The sequence below is a fragment of the Orycteropus afer genome, unplaced genomic scaffold (assembly GCF_000298275.1).
Source record: "Orycteropus afer afer isolate SDZICR_OR568_19922 unplaced genomic scaffold, OryAfe1.0 scaffold00856, whole genome shotgun sequence".
NCBI classification, from domain to species: Eukaryota; Metazoa; Chordata; class Mammalia; order Tubulidentata; family Orycteropodidae; genus Orycteropus; species Orycteropus afer.
This window is the reverse complement of record NW_006922443.1, coordinates 669,994-688,027: the sequence shown is the minus strand read 5'-3', so window position 1 is coordinate 688,027 and position 18,034 is coordinate 669,994. Positions and strand designations below refer to the sequence as shown.

The 18,034-nt window shown below is 38.5% G+C and overlaps 1 protein-coding gene and 4 non-coding genes across 5 annotated transcripts in view; all 5 read left to right on the top strand.

Moving 5' to 3' along the window:
- RABGGTB (Rab geranylgeranyltransferase subunit beta) overlaps positions 1-15,300 on the top strand; it is a 22,297-nt gene extending 6,997 nt beyond the window's left edge. Inside the window, 10 exon segments of the mRNA XM_042783310.1 lie at positions 6,761-6,905; positions 7,824-7,837; positions 7,925-8,032; positions 9,618-9,815; positions 10,587-10,692; positions 11,751-11,803; positions 11,885-11,995; positions 12,868-12,993; positions 13,745-13,894; positions 15,160-15,300. Coding sequence (XP_042639244.1) covers positions 6,761-6,905; positions 7,824-7,837; positions 7,925-8,032; positions 9,618-9,815; positions 10,587-10,692; positions 11,751-11,803; positions 11,885-11,995; positions 12,868-12,993; positions 13,745-13,894; positions 15,160-15,300 — 1,152 coding nt within the window.
- LOC122151901 lies at positions 7,661-7,739 on the top strand. The gene has a single exon (XR_006164334.1). It is a non-coding gene; the product is annotated as a small nucleolar RNA SNORD45 (small nucleolar RNA).
- On the top strand, positions 8,297-8,379 carry LOC122151899. Its single transcript, XR_006164332.1, has one exon. It is a non-coding gene; the product is annotated as a small nucleolar RNA SNORD45 (small nucleolar RNA).
- On the top strand, positions 9,936-10,015 carry LOC122151897. Its single transcript, XR_006164331.1, has one exon. It is a non-coding gene; the product is annotated as a small nucleolar RNA SNORD45 (small nucleolar RNA).
- On the top strand, positions 11,588-11,666 carry LOC122151900. Its single transcript, XR_006164333.1, has one exon. It is a non-coding gene; the product is annotated as a small nucleolar RNA SNORD45 (small nucleolar RNA).
- Positions 15,301-18,034: the final 2,734 nt, after the last annotated feature.

Here is an 18,034-nt window from a genome sequence, read left to right as displayed (position 1 = left end):
TGATAGATCCTGATTACCAAGGGGAAATTGGATTGGCTTTACATAATGAAGGTAAAGAAGAATATGTCTGGAATACAGGAGATTCTTTAGGACGTCTCTTAGTACTATCATGCCTTGTGAATAAAGTCTGGAAAATTACAGCAATGCAATTATGATATGATTACTAATGGCCCAGACCCTTCGGAATGAAGATTTGTGTTGCCCCACCAGACAAGGAACCACGACCAGCTGAGTTGCTTGCTGAGGGCAAAGGGAATACAGAATGGGTGGTAGAATAAGGTAGGTCTAAATATCAACTACAACCACGTGACCAGTTGCAGAAATGAGGACCGTGATTGTTATATTTCTTCATTGTATTTGTGCATCAAATATTTTTGTTTCCTTCTGTTAAGAACTGTGACATGTAAATATGGTTAATGCATTTTGGTAGTATGTGTGTTAGCATATCATGTTAGGCACAAATATGACTTTATAATTATCCTTATTTAGAGATTATATATGGTTAAGAAGATGTGTACAACTGCCAAGTTGACCAGGGGTGGACTGTGATATTTGGAGTTGTGTGTCAACTTGGCTGGACCATAATTCTGTGTGGTTTGAGCTGTTGTGGTGTGGTTGTTTCCATGATGGGATCAGATGACTATATTCTGAGTGGCCAATCTGTTGAAAGGGAGTTTTCCTAGGGGTGTGGTCTGCTTCCAGTATATTCAAGGACATCCTGGGAAGAGAGATACTTTTCTGTGGATTGGGATTCTGTTGTGCAGCCTACAACTGTCCATGAATGAACAGTCCACCATTCAGCCTGGAGATCTTGGATTCGTCATTTGTTGGAGTCAACAGCAGGTGTACTGCCTGCCAGCCATGAGCTCCTCAGCCCCTGCAGTTGCAAGAGCCAGGAAAAGCCTCCAGCTTGACGTTTGATCCAGGAACTTTTGACTTGCCAGCTTCTATAAGTGTGTGAGCCATTTTCCTAAGATAAATTTCTCTATATATATACATATATATATAAGCTTTATGGGTTTTTGTTTCTCTAGACAACCCAGTCTAACACATATATGTATACACACACACACACACACACACACACATATATATACATATATAAACTAAATATATCATGGTTACACAAAGAACTAGAGAACTTGCCTGGGTGTGTCTTCAAAGAAAAAAACCAAACTTTCATCTATCAAGTTGATCCTGACTCACAGCCACCCTTCCTTGGGTTTCTGAGGTAGTATCTCTATGGACATAGATTGCCCAATCTTCCTTCCGAGGAGTGACTTGTGGGTTTGAACTGCCAGCCTTCTGGTTAGCATTCAAATGCCTTAGGCACTACACTACCAGAGGGTACCAAACCAAAAACCAAACTCACTGCCACTGAGTCGGATCCAACTCATAACGACCTCTCCTTGAATTTCCAAGGCAGTATCTCTAAGGAAGTAGATTGCTCAACCTTCCTTCCGAGGAGTGGGTGGCTAGTCGGTTTGAACTGCCAGCCTTCTGGTTAGCAGTCAAATGCCTTAGGCACAAGGTCACCAGAGTTCCCCACCAGAGGGTGGGGTCCTGATATTGTCTTATAGCCATCTGGTGGCTATGACTCAAGTTGCATGGTCATGAGTCATATCTGGACCACCAGGTAGCCAGGTTTTGTTCTGTTGTGCATGTGGTTGCTATGAGCAGAACAGACTCAGTGTTACCTAACAACTACCTTTCTGGACCACAATGTAGCCAGTATTCCAATCTATTATACATAAGGTCAGTATGAGTCGGAGTCAATTCAGTGGCAACTAACAATAAGAGCAACATAGCCAGATAATCAAGGCACAGAATGTAATCATGTAATCATTTTTAATTTTCAATTATGTATGTAGCCCAATTCTTTCCCCACTTCTGCAGTCCTGCCTGCAACAGTGATGAACTGATTTGCTACCAATCATGATTCAGTGATGATTTCCCTTATTTTCGATCATATGTAATTAGCCCCACGGCCATGACTCAGTGGACTCGATTTGCCTATCTGTACTGTGTACATGCAGATAGTTTTGAAGTCAGACCAAATGTGGTTTCCTGACTGGTGTGCAACCAGGTCAAAATAGTTTACACACCAAGTGATTAAGAAGAGAGAAAATTATCTATTGCAAAGTGGCAATGCGAGGAGACAAGGGCCAGTACCCAAATCTGACTCCCCAAATGGAGGTTGGGATACAGTTTTGTAAGCTTCAGGAGAGAGGGGTTACACATATTGATAAAAACTTCAGGAATTTGGGTGTGAATTAACTGAGGATTGGCTGAAGCTTTCTTCACCTTGGTTTAAAGGGACATTCAATTTTTAATGTAGTGTGCTTGCACACCGTATGAGTCACATCAACTTCCTGTCATTACCTGATTGGGGCTTGGACAGAGGGGAGAATGTCAGTTTCCAGCAACTTTGTTCCTGTTTGTCTCACTGCTCATTTCTGCAGGCCAAAGTTAATTTTCAAGTTGTCTCCTGAAACACATTAACATACTTATCACCTGTTTCTAGAGGGATAGCAATGGAGAGGATGTGTGAATTTACCTTTCATTCCATTCAGTTCTTAATGAACTGAGTTATCATGTTTACTTATTATCTGTCTTAACCAGGGTAGGGGGCGATAGTTGAGCTTTCATTCTATTCAGTTCTTAAGGAACTGAGTTATCATATTTACTTGTCTGCCTTCAACCAGGGATGCAGGCTGAGCTTTGATTCCACTCAGCTTCAGTTTTTCTCATCTCAGATGATTCTTTGTTCTGTCTCTATAGAACATCTTTGAATTTGGGTCTTTTTATCCTCTAGCACACTTGAAAGCAAAATCTTTCAATATAACTTGTTAGATGTTATAGAATGTATTTTATTTAAGGAAAAGAGGCAATTTTGTCTTAAAGTGAAACTAGTAGTTCCAGAGCATAGGAGAAGCCTAGGAAAAAAAAAAGGCTAAAGAGCTTTTTTCCCTACTCTTGATCAAGAAGAAAAAAAAGAAAACTACTTACCAAGAGAATATGAAAAAAATCCAACTCACTGCTATTGAGTTTATTCTGACTCACAGCAACCCCCTTGGGTTTCTAAGGTGGTAAATCTTTACAGAAGTAGATTGCCCCATCTTCCTTATGCAGAGCAGCTGGTGGGTTTGATCCATCAGCCTTCTGGGTTAGCAGTCAAATGTCTTAGGCATTGCACCACCAGATCTTCTTATCAAGGGAAGAGTGAAAGGGAAATGACTCAGTTATCTTTTGTCTTAGAAATGTGAATGAACTAGGATGATCTAACATAAATGAACTAGGATGTCTATTCTTGTCTTTGATATTGAGTCAAAAGATAGGATGGGCTGGACAAGGTCAGGCTTCTTGGTCCTCCAGTCTCTGAGGTCATGTAGCAATAGGGAACCAAGGACCCCTCCCAAACTAGGTGTAGACCTTTCAAGACAAGATAGTTATCAGAAAATTGGGTAGATCCCCATCATGGGGGAACCATGGGCAGATTATCTCCATTGCAAGAGAACAAAGCCAAAGCAGAAATGACACTTGGGATAGCCTGGAGGAAATGCTTTACTTTGTCTTCTCAAATTGGCCTTTTAAATCTCTGTTCAGTTCTACTTCATCATTTCTTCCATTTGCTTTAACTACTCTACATTCAAGTGCAAATTTCTGAATCTTCTGACATCCATTTTGATCTTTTCTTTCTTTCCTGTCTTTTTAATGACTTTTGCTTTCTTCATGTAAGACTTTTTTTTTTTTTTTTTTTTAATTGTGATTTGGGTGAAAGTTTACAGAGCAAATTCACTTTCCATACAGCAGCTCACATATACTTTGTCTCATGACTTGTTATTTTGTTGTTATGTGCCGTCAAGTCGGCCTGACTCATAGCGACCCCTCCTTGGGTTTCCGAGACAGTATCACTACGGAAGTAGGATTGCCCAACCTTCCTTCTGAGGAGTGGCTGGTGGGTTTGAACCGCCAGCCTTCTGGTTAGCAGTCAAGTGCCTTAGGCACTATGCTACCAGAGCTCCTAAATTTGAATAGTAGTAGTTAACTGTTCTTCCTTTTTTTTCTCTCTACAGGGTGGGATGCCAATGTTTTCTTATGTTGTTATTTCTTTAGGTTCCCCAGTGTCATCCCTGACTCATAGTGACCCTATGGACACCTGAATGAAACACTGCCCAGTCCTGAGCCAGCTCCATGATCCCTGAGCCCATCATTGCAGCCACTGTATCAATCCATCTTGTTGAGGGCCTTCCCCTTCTTCATTGACTCTCCACTTTTCCCAGCATGATATCCTTCTCCAGGGTATGGTCCCTTCTTACAAGATGATTAAAGCAGGTGAGACAAAGTCTTGCCATTCTCACTTTCAAGGAGCATTCCGGCTGCATTTCTTCCAGGACAGATCTATTAGTTCTTTTGCAGTTCATGGTACTTTCAGCACTCTTCACCAACACCACAACTCAAAAGCATCAACTCTTCTGCAGTCTTCCTTATTCATTGTCCAGCTCTCACATGCATACAAGGTGACTGAAAATACCATGGCTTGTGTCAGGCGCACCTTAGTCTTCAAGGAGATATCTTTGCTCTTTAGCACCTGAAGAGGTCTTTTGCAGCAGATTTGCCCAATGCAATACATCGTCTGATGTCTTGACGGCTGCTTCCATTGGTGTTGATTGTAGAACCAAGTAATATGAAGTCTTTGACACTTCAATCTTTTCTCCATTTATTGTGATGCTGATTATTGTTCCCATTGTGAGGATTTTTATTTTCTTTATATTGAGATGTAATCCATATTGCAGACCATAGTCTCCAATCTTCATCAGTAAGTGTTTTAAGTCATCCTCACTTTTAGCAAGCAACGTTGTGTCATCAGCATATCGCAGATTGTTGATGAGTTTTCCTCCAATATGATGTGACGTTCTTCTTCATATAGTCCAGCTTCTCAGATTGTTTTCTTATGAGTGTTTCAAAATGCCTGAGTGTGAGGCTTAAGGAACAGACAAATGAAAATAAATGTAGCTGCCTTACAGTTAGCAAATCTGAATTCTGAGGAAAGCTCATAAAACAGGACAAACAAATCCAGGTATATGGGTGATGCTTTTTAGAAAGTAATTTACAAATGTTTCAAGTATTAGAACTTCCTGAGAAAGTGGATGGGAGGAGCGGTAGAGGACTGGATCTACAACGAACAGAATCAAAAGGAAGGAAATGTGAAATGAGCATTTATTCAAAACATACTAATTGAACACTTACTACCTGTCAAACACTTCTGTTGTTGTTGTTAGGTTTAGAGATCATCTAAACCTTTGATGCACTGAACAGCAATGACCGAAAACCCGACAAATTGTGAAATGACATCAAGAACATCATACAGGAAGAAAGCAAAAGGTCATTAAAAAGACAGAAAAGGAAGACAAAACCAAAATGGATGTCAGAAGAGACTCGGACACTGCTCTTGAATGGAGAGTTGTTGTTGTGTGCTGTCGAGTCGGCCCCGACTCATAGCGACCCCTCCTTGGGTTTCCGAGGCAGTATCACTACAGAAGTAGATTGCCCCATCCTCCTTCCAAGGAGTGGCTGGTGGGTTTGAACCGCCAGTCTTCTGGTTAGCAGTCAAGTGCCTGAGCCACTATGCTACCAGAGCTCCTTGAATGGAGAGTAGCTAAAGCAAATGGAAGAAATGACAAAAGAGCTGAACAGATTTCAAAGAGCAGCTCAAGAAGACAAAGTCAATGATTATGATTAAATGTGCAAAGACATGGTTAGAAAACCAAAAGGGAAGAACACATTTGGCGTTTCTCAGGCTGAAGGAACTGAACAAAAAATTCAAGCCACCAGCTGCAAAAAGATTTGGCAATCTACTTCCATAGTGATACAGCTTCGGAAACCCAAGGAGGGGTTGCTATAAGTTGGAGACGGCTCAACAGCACGTAACAACAACATGTGCAAAATAGTGAATGATGCAGGAACCATCAAAAGAAGATAGAAGGAATACACAGTTACCATACCAGAAAGAATTGGTTGGTATTAATCCATTTCAGGAGGTGGCATACGATCAAGAACCAATGGTATTGAAGGAAGAAGCCGAAACTGCACTGAAGGAATTGGCGAAAAACAAAGCTCCAGGAATCCAGTGAATACCTATTGAGATGTTTCAACAGATTTTGGGCTGGAGGCACTTAATTCTGTATATGTCAAGTTAATTTGAAGATAGCCACCTGGCCAACTGACTGGAAGAGATCCGTATTTGTATTTATTCCAAAGGGAGGTGATACCACAGAATATGGAAATCATCTAACAAAACCATTAATTTCACACACAAGTAAAATCTTTCTTAAGATAATTCAAAAACTGTTGCCCAACCCCACTAATATATTAATTACAGGAGCTCTGATGGCATAGTGTGTAAGCCATTTGACTGCTAACCAGAAGGCTGGCGGTTCAAACCCACTAGCCACTCCTCTGAAGGAAGACTTGGTCAAGCTACTTCCTTAGAGATACTGCTTGGGAAACCCAAGGAGGGGTCGCTATGAGTTGGGACCTACTGATGGCAGCGAGTTGTTTTTGTTGTTCCAAGGCAGTGAGTATACTAATTACTGGCCGTTTCAAATCTCCTATGTAATTTCTTAAAAGCAATGGAGTTGTTTAAATATTATTTAAAGCAATTTTACAAAAACTGAAAGTGACTGTAACACGTGAAAGTGCCAAGGAGAAAATGGGTGTTACAGATTTGGGCGCAGGCAAAGAGGACACCTATGAATAGGGGCTTGCGGCGGCTACGAAACTGATCCGTCCTTCAGGCGGGAGTGTAGTCAACTATACCGGGGCTTAGAGGGGGCCTGAGGTGAAGTTCTGCGCAGGCGCGGGGCTATTAAATCCGCTCCGAAATTGCCCATTCTCTCTTTTCAGTGTTGGACATGGTGAGTGCAGAATTGTGTTTGATCCTTTAGTGTGCTGCGCTTTTGATGAGGCCGTGTAGGGGAATATTGGGCAGCTCATATACATTAGGGTTGTTTAGTAAATATTAAAGAATGGTTGGGTTGGATCATAGGCCTTGGCAGGTACCTTGAGAATTCGTTTGGTAGGCCATTACTCAGCGTTTTCTGCAGACCTCGCGGGTAGAGTTACTGTTCCACATTTCATACAAGCTTTTTCCTCGTAGGGCGGGCCCTTCAGGGTTAAGCAGCCAGATTTTTGATCACCGTTAAAGGTTAATAAATATTCCTTAAAATCATTTGTTATTTCTGTCAAGATGTAGCTAATATTTTTAAATGGGGTCCAAAGGAAAGTTGCAACTTACTCTTTTTAGTAATTTTCATGCAGTCTCAGTCAGCAAGAGCCAGACGAGAAATGCAAACTAGTAGAGCAGCATCTGCAATATATAGGGGCTTTTTAAATACAGAGAAGGTTGGGCTGAAGAGGATAGATTTTTGGGGTGCAGAGAAGGTGCTTGGAACCGTTTTTAGGATTGACCTCTGAAGGGAACCTAACTGCAGATTACGTACTAGAGTTAGAAAAAAAAAAAAAAAAAACTTATTGCTTGACTGCTGCAGACAAACTACACTGTCTAGAATTGGTGAGCTCTGAGATTCTATGATAATTTACTGTCATTGTTAAAGTGAGAGATAATGAACAACACAGATGCAGTTTAGTCATTGTTTTGGGTCGATGATGAGTTGGCATGTATTCTGAATCGAAAGTTGATTATTGGTACTTTAGCTCTAGAATTACTCTGAGACCTGAAAAATCACTAAATACTAACTAAAATGCAGCTCTAGTACTGAGAGTTCTTTATTGCCATAATACTTCTAATTTTTCCATTAAAGTCTTCCATGAGATGGTGATATCAGTAGAAATTTTAGATGTATGTAGATTAGCAGAACATTAATAAAATTTATGAAATGATTGTTCTTTTGTGTTTTGAAAGGGCACACCACAGAAGGATGTTGTTATCAAATCAGATGCTCCAGATACCCTGTTGCTGGAGAAACATGCAGATTATATTGCGTCCTATGGTTCAAAGAAAGATGATTATGTATGTATCATTTTACTTAGAAAAATTTATTTGAAAAATAACGTTTACCTCCTGTATGCGCAGGACAGATGTATCCTTGGCTACAAAGTGCAGTCCATGCACCTTGGATGTCTAAGGGTCGGGCTCCGTATCCTTATGCATGAAAATCAGTCTTAGTTCTTACCAGTATCTTGGCAGATAAAATTTCTCTTCTGTCCAGATTTGTAGGGGTTTTTGAGGCATTGAATAGGTTGCTGGCTTTTGTAGTGATGGTGATTCTTTCAAGGTCAATGATGTGTTGGCATGTATTATCTGAATCTACAGCTGATGTGGAATAGCACTTGGCTCTAGAATTACACTGAGACCTTCGAAAAGTTTTACCATGAAATATTAAATGGAGAATTTTGTCTATGACAACCTTAAAGACAAAATAATCTTTCCTGACCCTTTGCTACACAGTTAACTTCCTACCATCTTTGGGAACATCTGTTGTTTCATGCCCTCCAGTCGGCCATGACTCATAGCGACTCCTCCTTGGGTTTCCGAGGCAGTATCACTATGGAAGTAGGATTGCCCAACCTTCCTTCTGAGGAGTGGCTGGTGGATATGAACCGCCAGCCTTCTGCTTAGCAGTCAAGTGCCTTAGGCACTATGCTACCAGAGCTCCTTTGGGAACATCAAGTACTGGTGAATTCCAAACTTGGCAATTAATATTCTTTAGTAGCAGTTTATAGAGGTAGGGCTTGACATTCTCCTATCATATACTCCCATCCACCTTTCCCCCCACTTTAAACCCTGATATTTGGTTGTCAGCAAACTAGTAAGAAAGCAGCCTGATTGAGACTTCTAAAATGAGATGCATTGATGATTGCAGCAAAAATTTCTGGATGCTTTAATAGAAATTTTCATGTGTCCTTATTCACTGTTTCACGTTGGCTTTAATCACTTTTCTTGCACGATTTAGTCAATTTGGTTTCCAGAAGGTGAGTATGTAATTTATTAATAGATATATGTTGCTGTTACTTGCTGTTATTTGAGTTGGACTTGCCCCATAGTGACTCTTCCTTGGGTTTCTGAGGCAGTATCACTAGGGAAGTAGATTGCCCAACCTTCCTTCTGAGGATAGAGTCCAGATAATTTATGTACATTTTCTTCACCAACAGAATTAAACTGACAATTCACCTTTAGTTGGTTCTGGGGAGAGACTACAACTCTCGGATATTGCCAGCCACAGATAAATTTAATCATATGTTTCTCAGATAATACTTTTTTTTTTTTTTTGATTAATAGACCATGTTTGAAAGTGATCAGAATTTCAGAGCCACAAACATAAATAATACCTTAGCAGGTGAAGGCAGAACAGTCTGCTAGTTAGCCTTTGTATGTTGAGTCTCTCTTACTAATCAATTTTTGAAGTACCGAACATGGGAAAACAGCTCTGGTGGCACTATGGCTAAATCATTGGGTTGCTAACCCAAAGTCTGGCAGTTCTAGTCTGTCCTATAGGGTCACTATGAGTCAGAATCTGCTAGATGCCAGTGAGTGGGAAATGCAAATGAGTTTTAACAATACATCATTATTTCAGTAAAATAATTGTATGTTTCAGGAATACTGTATGTCTGAGTATTTGAGAATGAGTGGCATCTATTGGGGCCTGACAGTAATGGATCTCATGGGACAACTTCACCGCATGAATAGAGAAGAAATACTGACGTTTATTAAGTCATGTCAACATGAATCTGGTGGAATAAGTGCCAGTATTGGACATGATCCTCATCTTTTGTACACTCTTAGTGCTGTCCAGGTAAATAATTGAAATCAGTCTTTGTGTAGTATATTCTAACCTGACAGTGGGAAATTGAAACTAGGTATAAAGGTTACAAAAATCATGTCAATCTTTGCAGATGTTATCTGTAATTTACAAGGTCAATGATGTGATGGCATGTATTAGCTGAATACAAAGTTGATGTGTATCAGCAAGCTCTAGAATTACGCTGAGACCTTGGATGATGATATTCAAGAACTACCAAGTGGATTTATATGTTTCATGTTTGATATTAGTGAAAATCTATGAACATTTGGACTTAAAGTCCACTTGTACATATTTAGTATATATGGCAGTAGTCTAGAATGCCAAGTTAAAATTTAGATGTAGAAAAGAAATTGAGTCTTAACGATTGGGTTTTTTTTTTTTTTTTTTTAAATGATGTATAATTTTATTACTGGATCTGGTGTAGTGGTTAAGGTATTTGGCTGATAATCAAAAAGTAGGCCTTTTGAAACCTTCAGTTGCTCTGTAGGAGAAAGACATGGCAGTCTGCTTCCATAAAGATTTACAGCTATGAAAACTCTGGGGGGTAGTTGTACTCAATTGTGTAGGGTTGCTAACAGTAGGAATTGATTCAGTGGCATTGGGTTCAGTGGGTAGAGAGTATTCTGCATATTTGAGAAGTTTACATTGATAGACAAAAGATAAGCTTGTTTGGCAACTTAAGTTGAGCAAAAACAGCATTAGAACAAATAAAAGCAATTTTGAAGAGATAAATACACTTAATATGGATTGTTTCTATTGCAGATTCTTACTCTATACGATAGTATTAACATTATTGATGTAAATAAAATTGTGGAATATGTTCAAAGTCTACAGAAAGAAGATGGTTCTTTTGCTGGAGACGTTTGGGGTAATGTCAAAAATATAGTCTGATACCTAAAATACTAATAATTAGTATCATATTGTGTCTATTCTAGGAATAAGCTTTGCTGCAAAAAAGTCTTTGAGATTAAATGCTAATTTGGTTCTTGGCAAATGATTATTTTTAAAAATGCGATGGATTTGAAGCTTTGCTAATAATTTATAAGGAGATTATAGTACAAAGATTCTGTGTCTAAATGTATCATTGGACACTGAAATTTATTTTTTAAGTTTTTCATCTTTTCAGGTCCCACTAAGCAGCTGGTCTAACGGGACTTAACTGGCCTGCTGGAAGTTCCAGCATGCACTGTGGTAGTTTTATCTGCAGGAGTATTCGAACAGAGAGGGCCAGTCTAAAAGATAAGGTAGGTGAAGGCTTTTTCTGATAATATTTGGTAGCTTTGTAAAGTTTTTTTTTTAAGTGAAAAGAAACAATAATTTGAAAAACTTTGCAAACTTACTGAATATTTGAGTGGAGGGAGGGAGGACAGTTTTACTTGGTAAATGTAGATAATCTCTGCTTTAGGGTTGTACGTAGTGCAGGCCGGAGAGACCAGCTGCTTCATGGGATGTGAAAATCTACTTTTATAAGATAGGGTAAGTTTAATGACATTAAAACTTCACTAGTGCTTTTGTTTGTCTCTGTTATATAATTAACTTACTGTGCAGTGTATAAGCAACTCAAGCTCATTTCTTGTTATGTCACCAAGCATTTTCTAGTTCTTAGAAGTAAAGTCATTTTAAACTTTCCTCCTCACTCTGTAATGTAAAACTCTTGGAGAAATTTAACATAATCATTGGTAGTTGTCAGATTTTAATGTTTTTTTTTTTTTTTTTTTAAGTTGCATTGTGTATTATAATCAAAAACCTCTGCTACTTTTTTGGGTCAGTGATGAGTTGGCATGTATTCTGAACCTAAAGTTGATTATTACTATTTTAGCTCTAGAATTATTCTGAGACCTGGAAAAATAACCAAATCTTAACTAAAATGAAGTTTTAGTTAAGTGTAACTAAATACAATAATTTACTTTGGTTTGGTCCTTTTAGGAGAAATTGATACAAGATTTTCTTTCTGTGCTGTGGCAACACTGGCCCTGTTGGTAAGTTTTCAGTGTTGTGCTGGAGTGTTTATACACAGGTGAATACTCTGGAATTTAATAGCCATATTTTTCTGTTTGTAGGGGAAATTGGATGCTATTAATGTGGAAAAGGCAATTGAATTTGTTTTGTCATGTATGAACTTTGATGGTGGATTTGGTTGCAGACCAGGTTCTGAATCTCATGCTGGGCAGGTAATTTGTTAATGCAAATTAAAATTTGGGTCAATTTTGAAACAAACCAGTGTAGTAAACTTCCCTAGTTTCAGTGTCTTTCACATTGAGCAATCTACTTCTGTAGCGATTTTGCCTCAGAGACCTTAGGAGTGGCTGCTATGAGTTGCATAAGACTCCATGGCCATGAGTTTGGGTTTTTTTTTTGTTTTGGCCATCAAGTCGATTCTGACTCACAACAACCCCTATAGGCTTTCGAAGGCTGTAAATCTTTATGGAAGCAGGCTGCATTGTTTTCTCCTGCAGAGCACCTGGTGGATTTGAACAGCTTACCTTTTAGTTAGCAACCTAGTGCCTTAACAGGGCATCACCAGAGCTCCTGTCTTCGATATGTATGAAGTTAAGTTAATTGAATTTAATGTAATTAAGTAGGTAATGTGAGATGTTACATAAGAATTGCTTAATTGCTGATTAAGGAGGACATTTGTTCTACAATGTTATGTTAGGTGCCATGGTTGTCTTATATACCTTCCCCTTTTGTGAAACCCTCTGATCAGGCAAATGAGAAATAACTGTTGTAGACACTAAAGGTATCATTTCATTTCCCATTAATATTTGACTGGCTTTGCAGATTGAAACATTTTTCCTACCCCAGATTAAATAGGCAACTATTTGCTGGTGTGCCGGAGTTAAAAAAATAATACTGATAATGTGAGATACTTTGGTAGTTTTTCGATGCAGAATTGGAACCTAGCAACAATATGCTTACACATGTTGAAGTAGTTAAGTGTTTTAGTTGATAGATCACAAAGCTAAAATGTTAGTAATCGTATTTTACTCTGGAAAAATTAAAATAGTTTTTATACACGTATACTTTATGTCTGTAATTTTAGATCTATTGTTGCACAGGATTCCTTGCTATTACTAATCAGTTGCATCAAGTAAATTCTGATTTACTCGGTTGGTGGCTTTGTGAACGGCAGTTACCATCAGGTGGACTCAATGGAAGGCCAGAGAAGGTATTGTTTTAGTAAGATAAGCTATATTCTTCTAGCTTTATAATCTTGAGCGTATACCATTTTTTGCCCTGCATGTTTAAATATTGCACTTGTAATTGAATGATGAACCTATCTTCATCCCTTACTATTTTTCAGTGGTAGATCATAAAAAGGATGGTCTTTACAAAAGTAGAGAGCACCAGGGGTTAAAATTTTAATTAGATTTTCATTTTAAAGACACTTGAAAAGGTATACATAATACCTTCTCACTTTTTTTGTCTTATATTCTAAAATAGACATTAGGACTACAGGGTTAGCTACAGGAGAATGTAAAATACCAAACACCCTTAGTTTAAAAGATTTATATTCAGGCATTACTTTTTTGTTGTTTTTATTCAAAATATTTAGTTAGTTGTTTGTAGGGAAACCCAGCCAGTTTTTGATAATTTTAAGTCTCTCATACATTTCTCTGTAAAGAACCAGGCAGGAAATATTTTCAGCTCTGTGATCCATACAACTGCGTAACAAAAGGATGCATAAAAAATCTGAAAATAAGTGGGCATGACTGTTCTATAAAGTTGGAAACAAATTTAAATTTTATATGGTTTTTATGTCACTAGATAATATAAAAAGCTAGATGTATCCTTGTTGAATATTTAGTAATACAAACAGTTAGCATGAGTACTTATGGATTGGTACAACTATTGGGAAATAATAATAAATGGTTAGAGAATAAAATGGGGATAACGCTTTGTCATTTTTTTTTCTTAAGTTACCAGATGTATGCTATTCATGGTGGGTGTTGGCTTCCCTAAAAATAATTGGAAGGCTTCATTGGATTGACAGAGAGAAACTACGGAGTTTCATTTTAGCATGTCAAGATGAAGAAACGGGGGGATTTGCAGACAGGCCAGGAGATATGGTAAGTATCAAGGTAATTCATGTACACCAGTGGTTTGCTTTTTGGTTTTGTTCTGTGTGCTTAGCTTGCTTTGCCTTTATGGTTCCAGGCATTTCCAGACTTAGACATGGACTGTATTGTAGGTGTTCCTTTGAAAATGACTCAATACATCATTTCAAAAGCAGGACATACATCTTAATTTATTAGTTGTTTCTTTTGATATATGAACCTTAACTGAAATTTCTTACCAGTTACTGCCGAAATACAGTGAGTTTAAAACCAAAAACCCAAACTTTCTGCTGTCAAGTCAATTCTGACTCATAGTGACCCCATTGGGTTTCTGAGGCGGTAAGTCTTTATGGAAGTAGACTGCCCAGTCTGGCTTCCATGGGGTGGTTGGTGGGTTTGAACCACCAGCCTTCTGGATAGCAATCATATGGATTAGGCACTGTGCTACCAGAGCTCCTTTAGTGAGTTTAGGTCCTATATTTAACACCACAGTTAAATATTTTTGTTTTGGAAGTTTTAAAACATTTATATTGATAAGAAATTATGAGTTGTAGGAAGCAGCTGTGGAAGCATTCTTAAAAAGTTATCAAATTGAGGTGTCGGCTTGGTCACATAGGCAGTGACTTTAATTGAGTGAAAAAAGAGACTATAGTGATAGAATGGTATATACAGAAGAGCACATAGTTTAACTAGAGCCATGGACTAGGCACTCACTGCTAGATATTGCCCATACAAAATGGCCAATATTTTTGATAGAGCCATTTCAGTACTGTGATAAATACCATGATGGGAAATTATAATTCAGTAGGAAAGGTTAAAATAAAATTCAGGCTTAAAAAACAAAAGACAGGCATATGACTTAAACATTTACTTGAGGTAGATACACTCCTTGGAGAGAACAATCATGGGAGAAAGAAGGGCTGTTTATGGACAGGGAGATAGCTCAGGAGGTAGGAGTGCATGGAGGGATGGACACAGGAAAGGGGTAACTGTGGGGAGGAAGTGGGAGGGAGCTGTAGCATTGTAGTAAATTGTAGTCAATGTCATGAGACAGTGTATTTGAACTGCTGTATGGAAAGTGAATTTGCTCTGTAGATTTTCACCCAAATCACAATAAAGAATTCATGCTTCAGAAAAAAGATGTGTAATCACAATAAAAAAAGAATTCATGCTTCAGAAAAAAGATGTGTAGCCAACAATGGTAGTAAATAGTCGAGGTAACTAAGAAACTTCTCATTTGCTAATACTGCATATAAATGGATTTATTTTCTTAATAGGTAGATCCTTTTCATACTTTATTTGGAATTGCTGGACTATCACTTTTGGGAGAAGAACAGATTAAACCTGTCAGTCCTGTTTTTTGTATGCCTGAAGAAGTGCTTCGGAGGATGAGTGTTCAGCTTGAACTAGTGAACTAGAGTCATTGATGGAAAAGTTGCTTAGTATAGTTGGGCCGTTTTAACATTTCTGTATTTGAAGTGTGTGTCAGACTTAAAAATAAGTGCTTGAAATTTGTTAATATTTTGTATATTGTGAAGAGTTAATGATGGAATTATATATACTGTAAAATAAAGACCTTTTATCTTCAGTTTTAGATATATTCTGATAGCTGCTGTTTTAAGTATAATTAATTATGAATATAATTTATTTACTTTTTATTCCTGCTAATGTTATTCATCAGTGATTAGACTTAAGCTACCTTGTGCTTTTGTCCATGTCTCTATAATAGAGCAAACTTTTAAGAACTTGAGGCTGTTTTGAAGATATTTGATTCTTCTTCATGTACTCCCTTCATACATTATATAAAGTTTGGTTCATGTTACCTATTAACAATGAATAAACCATGGAATGAATTGTTAAAAGTTCGACATAAATAAATGGCTGTTATACTTTGGGGATTTAAGGTTTGAATGCAGTGCTGGTTACTCTGAATTGGTCACAAAGTACAAACCAAAATACCCCAAACTTACTGCTGTCAAGTTGATCCCGACTCATTGTGACACCCCTCCTTGAAACACAAGGTATCTTTGTTGTTGCTATGTGATATCAAGCCATACCTGACTCATAGTGAGCCCTCCTTGGGTTTCTGAGGCAGTATTACTTTGGAAGTAGATTGCCCAGCCTTCCTTCAGAGGAGTGGCTGATGGGTTTGAACCACCAGCCTTTGTCTTCTGATTAGCAGTCAAATGCCTTAGTCACTATGCTACCAGAGCTCCCCAGCATTGTGTGTGGCAGGTGACTGCCTTAGGTCTGAGGCCAAGCCCTAGTACCTGTTGAATAACGACGGGTCTTAAAAGTTTGTGAGCATCCATCTAAGATGCAGCTTTTGGCTGTTCCTGGCTGGAGCCAAGAACTGAAAATCAAACTAGGAAAAAATTAGTCCAAGGGGGTAATGGACTGTGATATCAGAACTAGATGGTTTTTGGCCGCCACTAGGAGCTCTGGTAGCACAGTGCCTAAGGCACTTGACTGCTAACCAGGAGGCTGGCGGTTCAAACCCACCAGCCACTCCTCGGAAGGAAGGTTGGGCAATCCTACTTCCGTAGTGATAACTGCCTCGGAAACCCAAGGAGGGGTCGCTAGGAGTCGGGCTGACTTGGTGGCAAATAACAACCACCACCCACTGCTCTGATTGGGGCCACAGAAGATGGTAGACAGAATGGGAGAAAAATGTAGAACAAAATTCAAGATAATAAAATACACTTAACTGGTCTAATGGAGCTTGGTGAAACTCCTGAGAGCAGCCCTTCACCACCCTTCAAATCTGGAACTGAACCCTTTCCTGGGGATCACCTATCTGAACTGTAGCATCTGTGAATAACATACTTCTCAGAACAATCATAAGAGACCAATAGGGCAGCTTTGCCCAAAGCAAATCCCAGAAAGGCAGAAGGGGTGGGAAAGAGGACAAATGGAAATGGGGAACCCAGGGAGAAAGTGGGAAGAAACTCTTGAGGGTATTGCAACTAATGTCACAGAACAAAATATATAAATTGTTGAATGGAAAATTGCTTTGTAAACTTTCACCCAATTAAAAAAAGCCAATTGGTGAAAGCCACCAATAGTGACAGAAAAATGCTGATTGAGCCCTGTCAAAGGCAGAAATCTTGCAAGACTCAGAAATCAAGGTAGTCCCATCAGGTTCCACCTCTCACAGATTTTACTGTATATTAGAAGATTTGCTGTGTTGATTTTACACGTAAGTGACAATATTCATGATATACAACTATCACCAATCTGTTAGTTTTTAAATGAATGTCAATATACATACAGCACTAATATCTGCAGTACTTTTATTTCTTCAATCTCAAAAACGTAAGGTTGATACTGCTATCCTGGGACACAATTTAATTTCCCAAAAGTTACAATCTGGCAAAGCCTGACTTTGTGTAGTCTGTTCTTAACTAATTCATACTTTTATGTGTGAGATGATAGTACTAGAAATTGAGAGACTGGTAACTACTCTTAAAATTGAAAAAAGTAATTTTCTTGTTCCTGCCATATAACCATGCACACACTAGAAAGAAGTTAGGGACAGAAAAACCAATAAGCAAGATGATTAATAAACACTAGTAAACCTGTACAAACAATGCTTACTGGTTAGTCCACCCCTGTAAGGTCACTTGTTGGATGCCGTCACTACCTGGTCCTGCACAAGCTTCACAATCTTTGCTATATTTGAGCCCATTATTGCAGCTACTGTGTCAGTCCATCTCATTGAGAGCCTTCCCCTTTTTTGCTGACCCTCCACTTTATCAAACATGATATCCAGGGAATGCATGGTCCTTTCTAACAGCATGACCGAGTAGGTGAGATGAAGTCTGGCCATTCTCGCTTCCAAGGAGCATTCCCGCTGCACTTCTTCCAGGACAGATTTGTTAGTTCTGGTAGTCCGTGATACTTTTAAGTATTCTTCACCAACGCCACAACTTAAAAGCATTGACTTTTCTTTGGTCTTCCTTATTCACTGTAATACATAATCCATAGTAATACACAGTCTTGTGGATATTTAAGCTGTATTTGGATAATGACTCTTGTATTTCTTTAAGCTCAAGGCCAAAATTAGGTGGATTGGACCAAGTTGTAAGCATTATGTGAGTGTGTGTGTGTGTGTGTGTATATACATATATACATATATACATATATATACAT